The sequence below is a fragment of the Morone saxatilis genome, unplaced genomic scaffold, assembly GCF_004916995.1.
Source record: "Morone saxatilis isolate NCDOM2014 unplaced genomic scaffold, NCSU_SB_2.0 Contig15, whole genome shotgun sequence".
NCBI lineage: Eukaryota > Metazoa > Chordata > Actinopteri > Moronidae > Morone > Morone saxatilis.
Window position 1 is genome coordinate 6,699,444 of NW_023339707.1, and position 11,448 is coordinate 6,710,891.

The 11,448-nt window shown below is 40.8% G+C and overlaps 1 protein-coding gene across 1 annotated transcript in view; it reads right to left on the minus strand.

Moving 5' to 3' along the window:
- cfap74 (cilia and flagella associated protein 74) overlaps positions 1-11,448 on the minus strand; it is a 46,723-nt gene that overhangs the window by 34,444 nt on the left and 831 nt on the right. The window contains exons 3-14 of the mRNA XM_035655894.1: positions 10,989-11,070; positions 10,492-10,650; positions 9,502-9,600; positions 9,282-9,386; positions 8,053-8,226; positions 7,836-7,946; positions 6,965-7,067; positions 6,085-6,242; positions 5,633-5,846; positions 5,378-5,536; positions 2,973-3,131; positions 2,695-2,813 (exon numbers count right to left, since the gene is read on the minus strand). Coding sequence (XP_035511787.1) covers positions 2,695-2,813; positions 2,973-3,131; positions 5,378-5,536; positions 5,633-5,846; positions 6,085-6,242; positions 6,965-7,067; positions 7,836-7,946; positions 8,053-8,226; positions 9,282-9,386; positions 9,502-9,600; positions 10,492-10,650; positions 10,989-11,070 — 1,642 coding nt within the window. The remainder of the gene's footprint in view (positions 1-2,694; positions 2,814-2,972; positions 3,132-5,377; positions 5,537-5,632; positions 5,847-6,084; positions 6,243-6,964; positions 7,068-7,835; positions 7,947-8,052; positions 8,227-9,281; positions 9,387-9,501; positions 9,601-10,491; positions 10,651-10,988; positions 11,071-11,448) is intronic.

An 11,448-nucleotide genomic window follows, 5' to 3' on the forward strand; every position in this document is an offset into this window, starting at 1 on the left:
CAGAACCCATTCTGGCACAAATACGCAATGCATGTACACTGGGCGGGGGGGGGTGTAGGGGGATGGGAAGCCATATTTAGAAATTCAGGGGGCGTACAGGGAACCATGGACTGGTGTGAAAAAGCCCAGTGTGTTCCTGGTTCATGTTTCTCTCTCTCCTGCTGTGCTAATGTTTTTAGCTGGGTGAGCCATGAAGGCTTTACAGTTGTCACGACTGATCTCAATATTGTAGGTATTAATGTGTGAATAACCTGCATGTTTTACACACAACAGAGACACATAATAGTAGAATGAGGGTGTATAACAAGTAAAGTGGCAGAAATAGGTGAATCTGTCAGCATGTGTAAGCATAATTCAGTTCTTTTTCTGACTACAATAGACACCAAACTATATTATTCCTATACTAGTCTATCCATTATCCTGTTGTGGTTATGGTGGTGATTATAGTTACAATGGTTGGACATGTCCACTTTACAGTAGCATTCTGTTTTGTGAAAGTTGCAAGGTAACACACTGCAAATCACTGAGTTAAAAATGTACCCAGTGTGGGTCAATACAACATATAGTGGGTAAATTTACAATCCAGTGATTTTTTAAGAGGCTAGAAATGATTTGTTGTTTGTGAGTCATACAAACATTGGTCACGACTAGTTCCAATATAGTGTGAATAATCAGTGGGATGTACATACAGTAAACAAAACAAACTTGAACAATAGACCTAGACTGTATGATGGACCCAATATAACGGAAAAAATCCGGCCAACCGGACAGCATCAAAGTGGGACTATGTAACATATACTAATCGATGGCCACTGCAGTCAAAAGCAATTACAGTACAGGATAATGGCACATTGATTTCCCAAGAATCTATTGAGTCAGTCGCTTTAAAGACGTCATTATAAGATGACCTGTCTGAGAACGAATTGAATGGGTACAGTCTGTTTACTTCACTTTAATATCAGTTATACATCAATATCCATCTGAGGTTTTTAACATTAGCCACCATCAACCCTGATCCAGGACTACCACGGATCGTCATAACCCCTGACACTTGAGTCAGTCAGTGGCTTATAAAATGTGTTACTGTCACTGGATGGTGAGTAATCGTTCCAAACGACTTTTAGAGTTTAACCTTTTAGGTGTAAACACAGAAACAACGTCAATGTCACTGACTGGAGTGCTGCTCAGCTGAGCACTCAGTGCTGCCACTGGTTGCTGGAAGTTGTTTTACAACATTAATACTAAAACTGTAACTTCTGTATATATTTTATGCCCACCGGTGGCAGCACTTAGCACACTGGGTGAGTGTGGAAGAAATCCTGTACCATCTTTGATGTCACATGTTTTGTAATGACTTTATTGGAAGAAATCTTTCTTTGTCTTCGTAATTTGTGTTATTACTTTGCACCCTATCTTATAAGGCACACAAAGATTACCTAGCCAGATTGTCAGGATTCTTCCCATAACAAGCCACCAAGTGACTTTATAGCTATAACTATAATTGTTACAAAATATTGTGTTTTTTTATTATCTTTTCTAAGATACATAGTCACACTGCACATACCTAGTCCTTTAATCTATACCATACCTTTAAAATATGTATAATTATGAAAAATCTGAAGAAAGAGTGTGCTGCTGTGTTTCACTAACATGAAAGAGAGGTGGGAGCTGGAGAGCTGAGTGGGTATAATGTACACTATACGGTATGTGTGCATTCACCCGTTTGGTAGGAAAGTGCTTGTTTGCTACGTGTGAGTTAAGATCAGGGGACTAGAAGGTGATATGTTCAGACAAGTGGTCCAGCACGAAGGCCCAAGAACAGCATCACTAGTTCCCAGCTGACCCTGCACTAGCCTGGGAGACTCCTCACTCAGTCAGGCAGAAAGAAGAAAGATGAAGAAACCACATCAAGTCACATGGGGCTGACGGGAAAGTGATACACAGTGAGTGACCTGGAGAACAATGCTTCTCTGCTCGGGCTGTGGGCTGCTGGCGGGCTGAGAGAGAGGAGATAGCAGAGCTGTAGACTGACTCACTGAGCCGAGCCTCATAAGAGGAACAGTGAGCGTGGTGATCCATATGTGGGAGGAAAGGCTTTGCTTTCACGTCCACTCCATCGTCTTTTAAAATGACAAGAAGTGGTTGTATTAAATTGCTAAGTGGTGATACATGAGCAGATGTTTCCATGTGATAACAGAAGCTGTTCAACATATAGTGAGTTCATAGGGGCTTTAACATTGGTCTTTAAATCCAAATTTGGTGTCTCTTTTATCTCTATAAGATGAATATTTCCATATCATCCTCAGATGATATTCAGTTTGGGTTCTTGTGGGCTGACCTTTGCCCAGAGCCAAAAAAGATCAATTTAATCTGTGTGCGTAGAGTTAAGTCCAGGTCATGTTGCCTATCTTAGCACAAAGTCCCGGAGGCAGGGGGAAACGGCTTCTCCATCCACACTAGGTAGATGACACTATTTTTCCGAACTCATTTTTCTATTTAACAATAGAAGAATTGAAAGTCTTCTTTATCAAGTAGCCTATTAAAGGGGAACTCCACCAATTTCACAGTGTCAAGTGTCTTTACAGGTCTTGGTAATACTACTGCATATGTGAATAAAGTCGTATAAAGCCTTTTGTGGCTTAGAAAGTCGTGAGTTTAGCGGACGCCTGTCTATGGACAATGTAAAAATCTTACTTGATAGAGATAAAATCCTTCAGATGGGCGGAGACCCCGAGAAGCTTGCAGTGGTTAGTGATGTAGCTGATGTTAGTCAGGATGATTTTCTTCTTATATATTTTCCCCACTTCAAAGTCCTGAAACAGATCATTTAATGTCAGTGTTACTATATAAAAAAAACAAAAAACAATCAACTGTTAGACTTTTTAAACAGAAAACATTACACACAATTTATGCTAAAAGTCCTATGATGAAGTCTTTTCAGGAGTGATACTGTAAAACCAGTAGTGAGGTACCTTGAAGAGGATGATGTCTGGTTTACTGGTGAATGGAGGCCCTTTCAACTCTTTCCCATGAACTTTTTTAGCAGGCATGTTGAGATTTCCACTGGGCGTTGCAGATTCTTCCTGCTTTACTTCTGTCTGCACCAACATAGTTTTCTCATTCAGGAGCTTCTGTAACCATACCGGGAAGCAACAGCTGGTAAAGTCATGATAAATATTCACTATGATAAAACAGTATAATTGTTACATAATAAACTCAAAATTCGCTCTTTATTGAACAGATGTAAAAGAAAGGCAGAAGTATGAAATGTATTTTGATAGTATGCCTGAAAGTTTTGTCAGTTGCTGTTGTTTTGTCACCTTCTCAGTTCTTTCATTTTTGTTTGTACTAAGCTACTTAAGGAGAAACTAAAGTGGTAAATTGTGTGTTAAGAGGTTTAAAAGTGTGTACATTTATCTACATGTAAAACTCTGTGGCCCTTTTTTTTGGTTTTGTCATGTTATATCTGCTCTATTTTTTCTGCATTGTAGCACTTTTAGTCATCATTCTCCCCCTCATGAATCATCTTATTAGCTTTGTTACATTACTGTGCTCACCGCACTAGCCATTACTGTGTTGAGAAGTAGCCTTTGATGAGGGCATGAGTCTGATCTGTATGTTAGGAGAGAACACTTCCACTTGACTGGGTACTTGCTCGGAGCTCCGAGCTGTAGCACCGTGCTCGCTCTGAGGCCTCAAAGGCACCAGCACAATGAGAAGTGATTCCTGTCGCCCCACACTTCAAGTGTGTGTATGTGTGTGCGGGGGGGGGGGGGGTTTGTATGGATGAGACGAGGCTAACTCACCTCCAATGGCAGTGAGCTACAGACACTTTTGCTTCTATCAGCAACTACATGGGACGCCCTTGAGCAAGGCCACAGAATGGTGCTGTCACTGTGGTGTAACTCAATTTTCATTTTTACACAGGTCTTTAACTACACTTAACTACACGTTTTAGAAGATCTGGGAATGGGTTAACTAGCCTAACATGCAGGAGGGAAGTAAAAAAACAATACCATCTTTGGTTTTCTACAAGGTCTACAGTGTTCTCAAACTGTATTATGGAAGGTCAGTGCAGTTGTGTACTGTATGCCTAATGTGTTAGTATTTACTTAGGACAGATATCAGTGTGATAATTCTATTTGGAAGAAAGTTGACCAACTCTTTGAGACCCTCTATAACTAGATTCTAATTTTGATCTGATTTGTTTTTTTTATGGGGGGGAAAAACCCCCCCCATTTTGCTATTTATGGTGATGATTATCATTGTTTATTGTGTCATGTTCTTCTCACTGCTGCTTCATCATACACCTGTGGTTTAAGAGCAGTAGTAGAATTATTGAAAGAGGTTTTTAATGGGATGGATTAGTTCAGCCAGGGATCATTTTGCAGGGACGAATTAATAATAAGAGTGAGCAGCAGCTGGCTTGGTTGGTCACACAAATGCAGTGATCCCAAATGTGAAGGTCCAGCTGCTCGAAACATGCACAGATAACACTGATGTCCCCAAGATAATGTTCCCAAGTGTATTTGACTAATCAGTAATAGGACTGCCAACTAGCAATTATTTTTCACTTCAGATTCTTGGAAATCTGTTGTTCTTTGTTTTATCTGTTATGGGTTTTTGAATGATAAAATTACTTGTAAAAAAAATTTACAAACATTTGTTTTCATTTTCATTTTCAGTCGATTGATTAACCAATGAATCGACTAGTAGTTCCAGCTCTAATCGTTCGTATTCTAAATGTAAATTCTCTCATTTTTAATTTAGTGTCGGTAACAGAAAAGCTCTTATCTAAAAACATCAGTAGAAACCCTATCTCTATCCTAATTCCCTCAGCATTGTGGCCTGATTGTTGACCTTGTCTTTTTTTTTTTTTTTTTGCTTATTTCCCATTCCAGATCCCAGATCCCAGATCCCAGTCTGTAATGAAAAAATGAGAACATGATCCGTCACTGGTATCCCTTGGCACACACTGACAGTCCTGTTTATTGGAACACACTAACAAGTCGCAGGTACAGCTACTGGGAATTGAACCTCTCTTTTGTTCCTGCCCCATTGATGCTACCTAACTCTTAACTTTCAACCAGCCTGATTAAATCAGTGAACAAGAAATCAATTGAATCATCTTTGTTGTTTACATCGAGTCTGCTACGCAACTATTTCAAATTATTTAAATATTTGCTTTCACTGCAATTATTTACATAACATGCTTCAGTTTGCAGGTGGGGAATTCAGCTGTTGAAAAATATGCAATAAGCACATCCATAGAAAAATGATGTGCCTGCTGTGAATGGGACATGATTTATGAGCGTTTAATTTTAGCAGCTAGCAGGGATTTGCTTTTTGGTTGGCAGTAGCTGTTGTTTCAGTGCACCTTGCAGTTCTGCTCCCACAGACCAGAGAACTCAGGCTCAGCCAGGCTTTCAGCAAGGCTCTGGTGGTCCACATCTGGACGCATGGTTTCCTCCAGGTCCTCAACATCAGAAGAAGCTGATGATGAGCTGCTGCTAGTGTTGCTGAACTCTCTTAACGGCTGGACAAAAGCACACACACATTGGGTCACAGAATTGTCGAACATGCATTTGATCTCTTTATAAAAGGTATTTCTTAGATGTTATGGACCACTCACGATTGTGTCTCTCTCCTCCCTGGCTAATGGGGGGCTGGGATCCAGGTAGTAGAGGAGCTTCTCTCTTGCCCTCCCCAGAGATGGGAACTTGTCAGTGGCTGAGGGTTTAGGCAGCAGTGCCTGGTGCCTCTTTCTTCTCTTTACCAGCTGTTCCTCCTGGAGGATTTTTGCTACAATCTCCACTCTCTTTGACTTCTGCCTCTCTGCAAATTCCCTGAGAAGGGCAAATCAACAACACTGCATTATACTGAAATGCGGTCATGTATTCCTCAGCACACAGCAAGAGAAAACACCCACACGCTGCTGCATGGAGTGGGAGTAGAGGACATGCATGTGGGAGAGGAAAGGGTGAGGAGAGGGAGAGGAGAGGAGAGGACAGGGAGAGGAGAGGGAGAGGGAGAGGAGAGGACAGGGAGAGGAGAGGAGAGGAGAGGGAGAGGGAGAGGACATACTCTTGTTTTCGTTTGATCTCGTCTAGTTGCTTCTGTTGGTACATATGCTTGGTATTGTTGATTCCTTGGGCCTGCAGAGATTCTCTCAGTTGTCTCTGTTGCTGCTCCTTCTTCTGGGCGTTTGCTTTGGCTCTGCTTTGTTGGACCCGTAAGCTCTCCTAAAGAAATTGTAGTTGTTGTAGTAATGACAATAAAATGAAAATGTTTCACATCTCTCTTAGGGAGGAGGAAATTTGGCCAGCTTGGATGAAAGTAAATCAAGGTCCTAATGGCATGTTTTTATTTAAATGTATGAGGATTTCCTTTGGCTTCATAATATAGTTGACCAGATGTTACAGTCTGTCGATAGCCTAAAATTGTTGTGGCTACTCTGGTCAGTTAGGGCGAGCATCCACATTAGCAGCAGCACTACTGCTAATGCAATCATTCCTTCACATTATATTTGTCCTTTTTTTCCCCATAACACCTGCCGGACTCGGGGAAACTTTCAAAATGGGTTTGTACCAGTAGCAGTAACTGGTGGACCAAATTATGACACTAGACTGCAAATGGGTACAATCATTAGACCAACATCAGAAAATTATTTTCAATTTCATACATGCATTTAACTATACAGTTACATGTGTACATGTACAAATCAAGGCAAAGTTGTATCACTGTCTTTAAAGCTTCATGAGTATATAATGCATCATTAAATATGGGTTGTATTTAAAAGGTTGTTCACGTATGCACTTAGGAATGATCCTATATTGCACTTTACGTAGATATGGTAACTATAGAAAGTGTAAATAATACATAGCATTACAGCTTTGTATCCCATCAATGCTAAAACAACAACTATAATGCTACAGTATCAGTATGGGAGGGTGCTGATGCTTACTTGGGTGGCTGCTATGTTTGATTTCAGTGACTTGACAGCCTGTTTCCTCTTTTCCAGTAACTCTCTGTTCTGCTGCTCCTTCTCAGCCTCTTGCTGATGCATCCTGAATGAAACGGGGACGATCACAAAGAATGTCAATGCTCAAACACAGTACAGAGAGTAAACCAAATCTGAAATGACTGCTTAGGATCGAAACTTCCAGGAGCTGAAGTTAATTATCATAACTTTATTCTGTATAACCATAATGATCTGAGCTGTCACATGCTAAGTATTACATTTCACATTACATTACAAGCTTTTAGGTGGGAAATACTGATAGAAAATACTGTTTAGCTCCAGTTCCAGATTGTAAATATTGAATGGGAACTTCCCCACTCCCTGAATTCTGTTGACGAGGGATAATACTAATGATAATGGTAATTAAGGAATTAGTGACCCAGTGCAACAGTGTGGCTCACGCTTTGGCTACTCAGGGAATACTTATTAGCAGAATTAGTGCATTGTTGGTTTTGGTCTGTAAAATTGCCACCTTTATCCCTTAAGGTTTTGAGGTGGATCTTTGACTATGACTATACTGGATATCCAAAAAGAAAACACTAATGTTAGGGCAGACCGGTCAAATAGCATTTCATGTACAGTGTTTTCAATAGTTAGCTTTTGAGGGGAAATAGTGATTTGAATCATTGCTCAGATCTGATCTGTCATTTGCTTTCAGCTCTAACTTTTCTGGATGAACATGAGCTCTTTCAAGTATCCTGTCTGGCGTTGAGTTAAGGATCAATAGGATGTGTCAATCTGCAGCAAGTTCACTGAGATGCATCATATTCTTGTTCTAGTCTAAACCCTGTTCATTGGCTTAACAGCTAATTACCTTTTAATGGTCTCTTTTAAGTACTTGGCAGCTATCTTGCGGTTCACCTGGCCCTCTTCAGTTTCCTTCTGACATCCAGTCTCCTCTTTCTTCAGCATGGCTGCCTGTTTACTATAAGAAGACAAACACAGACACTTACAGACATATGAGTCTTGGTTGCCATAACTTCACAGGGCAAAAAATATTTTCATAAGGGAGTGCTGCTTGTTTTTCCTACTCCCTAAGATGGTGCATCTTGCGCTGCAGGTTCTGGCTGGCTTTCTTCTCCTGCTGCATCCTCGTCGCTGCTTTCTTGGCCTTGAGGGCCTGGAAGACCCGCTCCTCCTCCTGCACCTCCTGCCGGAGCAAGGAGAACCTGCCAAGCTCCACCTCCACCTCAATCAGCTCCAGTCTGAGGAACAAGGATGTAAAATGAGATAGATGTAGATAGGATATGAAATAGCTGACTGGTGGCGTATTGTGTATATTATCTGCCAGTACAGTCACCGTAGCTGATGTTAGATGCCAGATCTACACGGTGTTTTCAGGCACAATGCAGATTTAATTTTGCTCTCTAGTTTTTTATTTAAATCATACTTAAGAACTGATCAGACAACTGAATCAATTGGTCTAAGAGGCAAACATTTAATGGGTGATTTTTGTAAAAGTCTACAAAACACCATTCAGGCCATTAGGAAACAGGAAATTTCTCCTGAATAACTGGTTCTTTATAGCAGAATGAGGCTTTACAAAAAAGGTAAACCTGCCCGAGACCACAGTGGAATGATTTTTAGCGTATAAAGTACAAAATTAAAAAGGCAAAGTTTTTCTTGCATATCAAACTCTTGGGATATTAGCATGCCATAATTGCCTGCTTGGCAGTAAAAGCCTTCCAGCAAAAATGATTGTTTACAGCATTTATTACTGTGATGCAGCTGTACAAAGTGTCGAGTAACCAGGCTTTCTGACAAAAAAAAAGAGCACACACTGTTAGAAAAAACACAAGGGGCTGCATTGGTGTGGGCGTGCTGATGAGATGCTGAAATACAATCCAGGAAGTCCAGTTTGAGGGAAAGATCCATGAGTTTGAAGTAGAAGGCATAAGATTGCACAGTGGCTTGTAATACTAAATAATAAAACAGGAATTTACAACTCATGGTGGAATTTGATCATTTCATCCTCTGTTGTGACCATTTTGTGGTATAAAGTAATCTACAAGGAACGTGTGCTTAAGAGTCTGATTGGTAAATACAGTCCTTTGATTCCGGTTGACATCACATTGTGTTGCGGCAAACATTTATGTGGATTAAACTTTTTTTTCTGGATGACCATGCTTCCTTTTCCCCTCTGCGTTTGCTGTGTCATGCAGTGTTCCCATTGAAATAAATGTGGGGGCTGCATTATTAGTAGTACTAATAGTTGTCGGAACAAGACCTTACTGTCAAACCTTTTCCCTCTTTAACTCACTCTTGTTGCTTCAGCTCAGTGTTGATGTGGCCCTCCAGCTCCTCCTCACTCTGCAGCTTTTGACACAGATGCTTATGCTGTGCTCGCAAACGAAACACCACCACACTGCAGAGTAAAAGAAACAAAGAGTGGAATACACAGGAGGTTGGACAAAACAGAAACATCCTCATATCCGGATATAAAACACAGACCAGTCACTGTTTGTTACTTTTGGACTCACCTGTTGTCTGCTGCTTTTTGTCGCTCTATCTCTTCCTCCATGTCATTCCTCTGCTCCACCAAACTTTTAATGTTCTGACGACAGAGTTTAAGCTCTTCCCTGGAAAAAAGGAACGCAACATAACACACACAGGGTCGAGTATAGACATAGAAAAACATTCCAGGTCAAAGCCAATCAGAAGAAACCTTTTCAAGGCTGTTGAAGTGCAACGTGTTCAGAGCATCAGCTAATAGATTTCGCTGTGGCCATTGCAACTAAAGGGAGGTAATTATGTCGGCCAACAGGGTAATCTACTGAAGATATTGAAAAGCTGAGAGTGGACACACACACGTCAACAGCTTTGACTAGCCCAATGTTCTTTTTTCAGTCTAATGGTGTACAACACAGCAATCTGCGACTGGGGGAAACGAATGTCATAAAAAGAAAATCACAACACATGCTACTATAAAAGCTGCAGATTGGTTAAGAGCCAGGTGTGCTTTAGGTTCCATTAAACACATGTTTGATCAGAGCGCAGCACTGCTCCACTCTGACCTTTGACGTTTTGTGCTAAAGGAAAATGACAGCCATTTTTGCCAGGGACCGCATCACAGTTCATCGGGTGCTTAATGGCTCGCAGTGCAGACAAATAAAACGGAGCGAAGAAAAGTGGGGAGAGAGGACATTATGGGAAATGTTCTCTCTTCAGCTGAAATGATTTCCTGCAGTGCTGAATCAATTGGTACAGAAATGATTGGCCCTGTGTGACAAGGGCAAAGGGGGGAAGAGACCTGGGAAAGTGGAATAACTCTGAAACTGAAAAGATTGTGGGAAATAGTTTTTTCTTAGCGATGCAATGACACTTTTTTTGGTGTTCATACTAAAAAACCAAAACAAATGTAAAGTTCTCCATTGTGATCAGGTTTCAGTAGTCTAGGAAGGCACAGGGATGGCTATCTAGGTTAAGGAGCTACTGTGGCTCTAGAGGGCTGTTGGTTGCCAGATCCAGACCTGGCTTTCAGCACGTCATGCTCCTTCTGTCGGTGAAAGCAGTCCAGCTGGTCCAGGTTTCGTCTCAGCTTGAACATCCGTGCTGTCGCGGCATAATTCCTCTTCTTACCACTGTCAGCCGCAAACGCGAGGTCGCCATTGCCATCGCCATCGTCGTCTCTTTGGGCAGATGCAAAAATGACATTTAGACAACGCTGTATGTTAAACCTGACTATTCATTAGCACATACATAAAATTATACCACTATTAAGCATGGAGATATTTGTACTGAGGTTTTATGACGGTGAAAACATGATTAATAAATTAAAGAAAAAAACAAACAACAAAACAAAATTGAGCTTTATTATTATCATTATTATTTTCCATTAAAATATTATATTGAGAATCACAGTAATGTTCTAAGTACTGAGAGGGAGATAACACGATTAAAGATGAACACATAGACATTTGTGTTGTCTAAAAGCGATATGATTCACAGAAAAGCAAGAACCACCCACTCATACAACTCTTCTAACCACTCCAAATCAGGAGGAAGGGCTGCTTCTTCATCGTCAAAGGTCTCCTCGTCTGGACCATCTCCTGAAATATATATCACCATTAAGTGAAGGTATCCCAGAGTTATGTATGTGAATAATAGACCTTTGTCAAAGAAGCCATTTTCCATGAGATAGTAGGGTAAACACAGGTGTTATTAATGATACCAATTAAGGTTCTGATCCATTCAGGTCAAACTGGGTCAGGGTGCTGCTACTGTCCATGGTGGCTCACTGGAAAGGCTCTGCTACACTACATTGACACTACACTAATTAGTGTCATTGGTAACACCTGTGTGTACCCTCACGTCAAAATGGCTCCTGTGAAGAAGAAGTAGGTATCTTAGAGACTACAAGTAGAGACTACAAGTAGAGACTACAAGTAGTGACTACAAGTAGAGACTACAAGTAGAGACTACAAGTA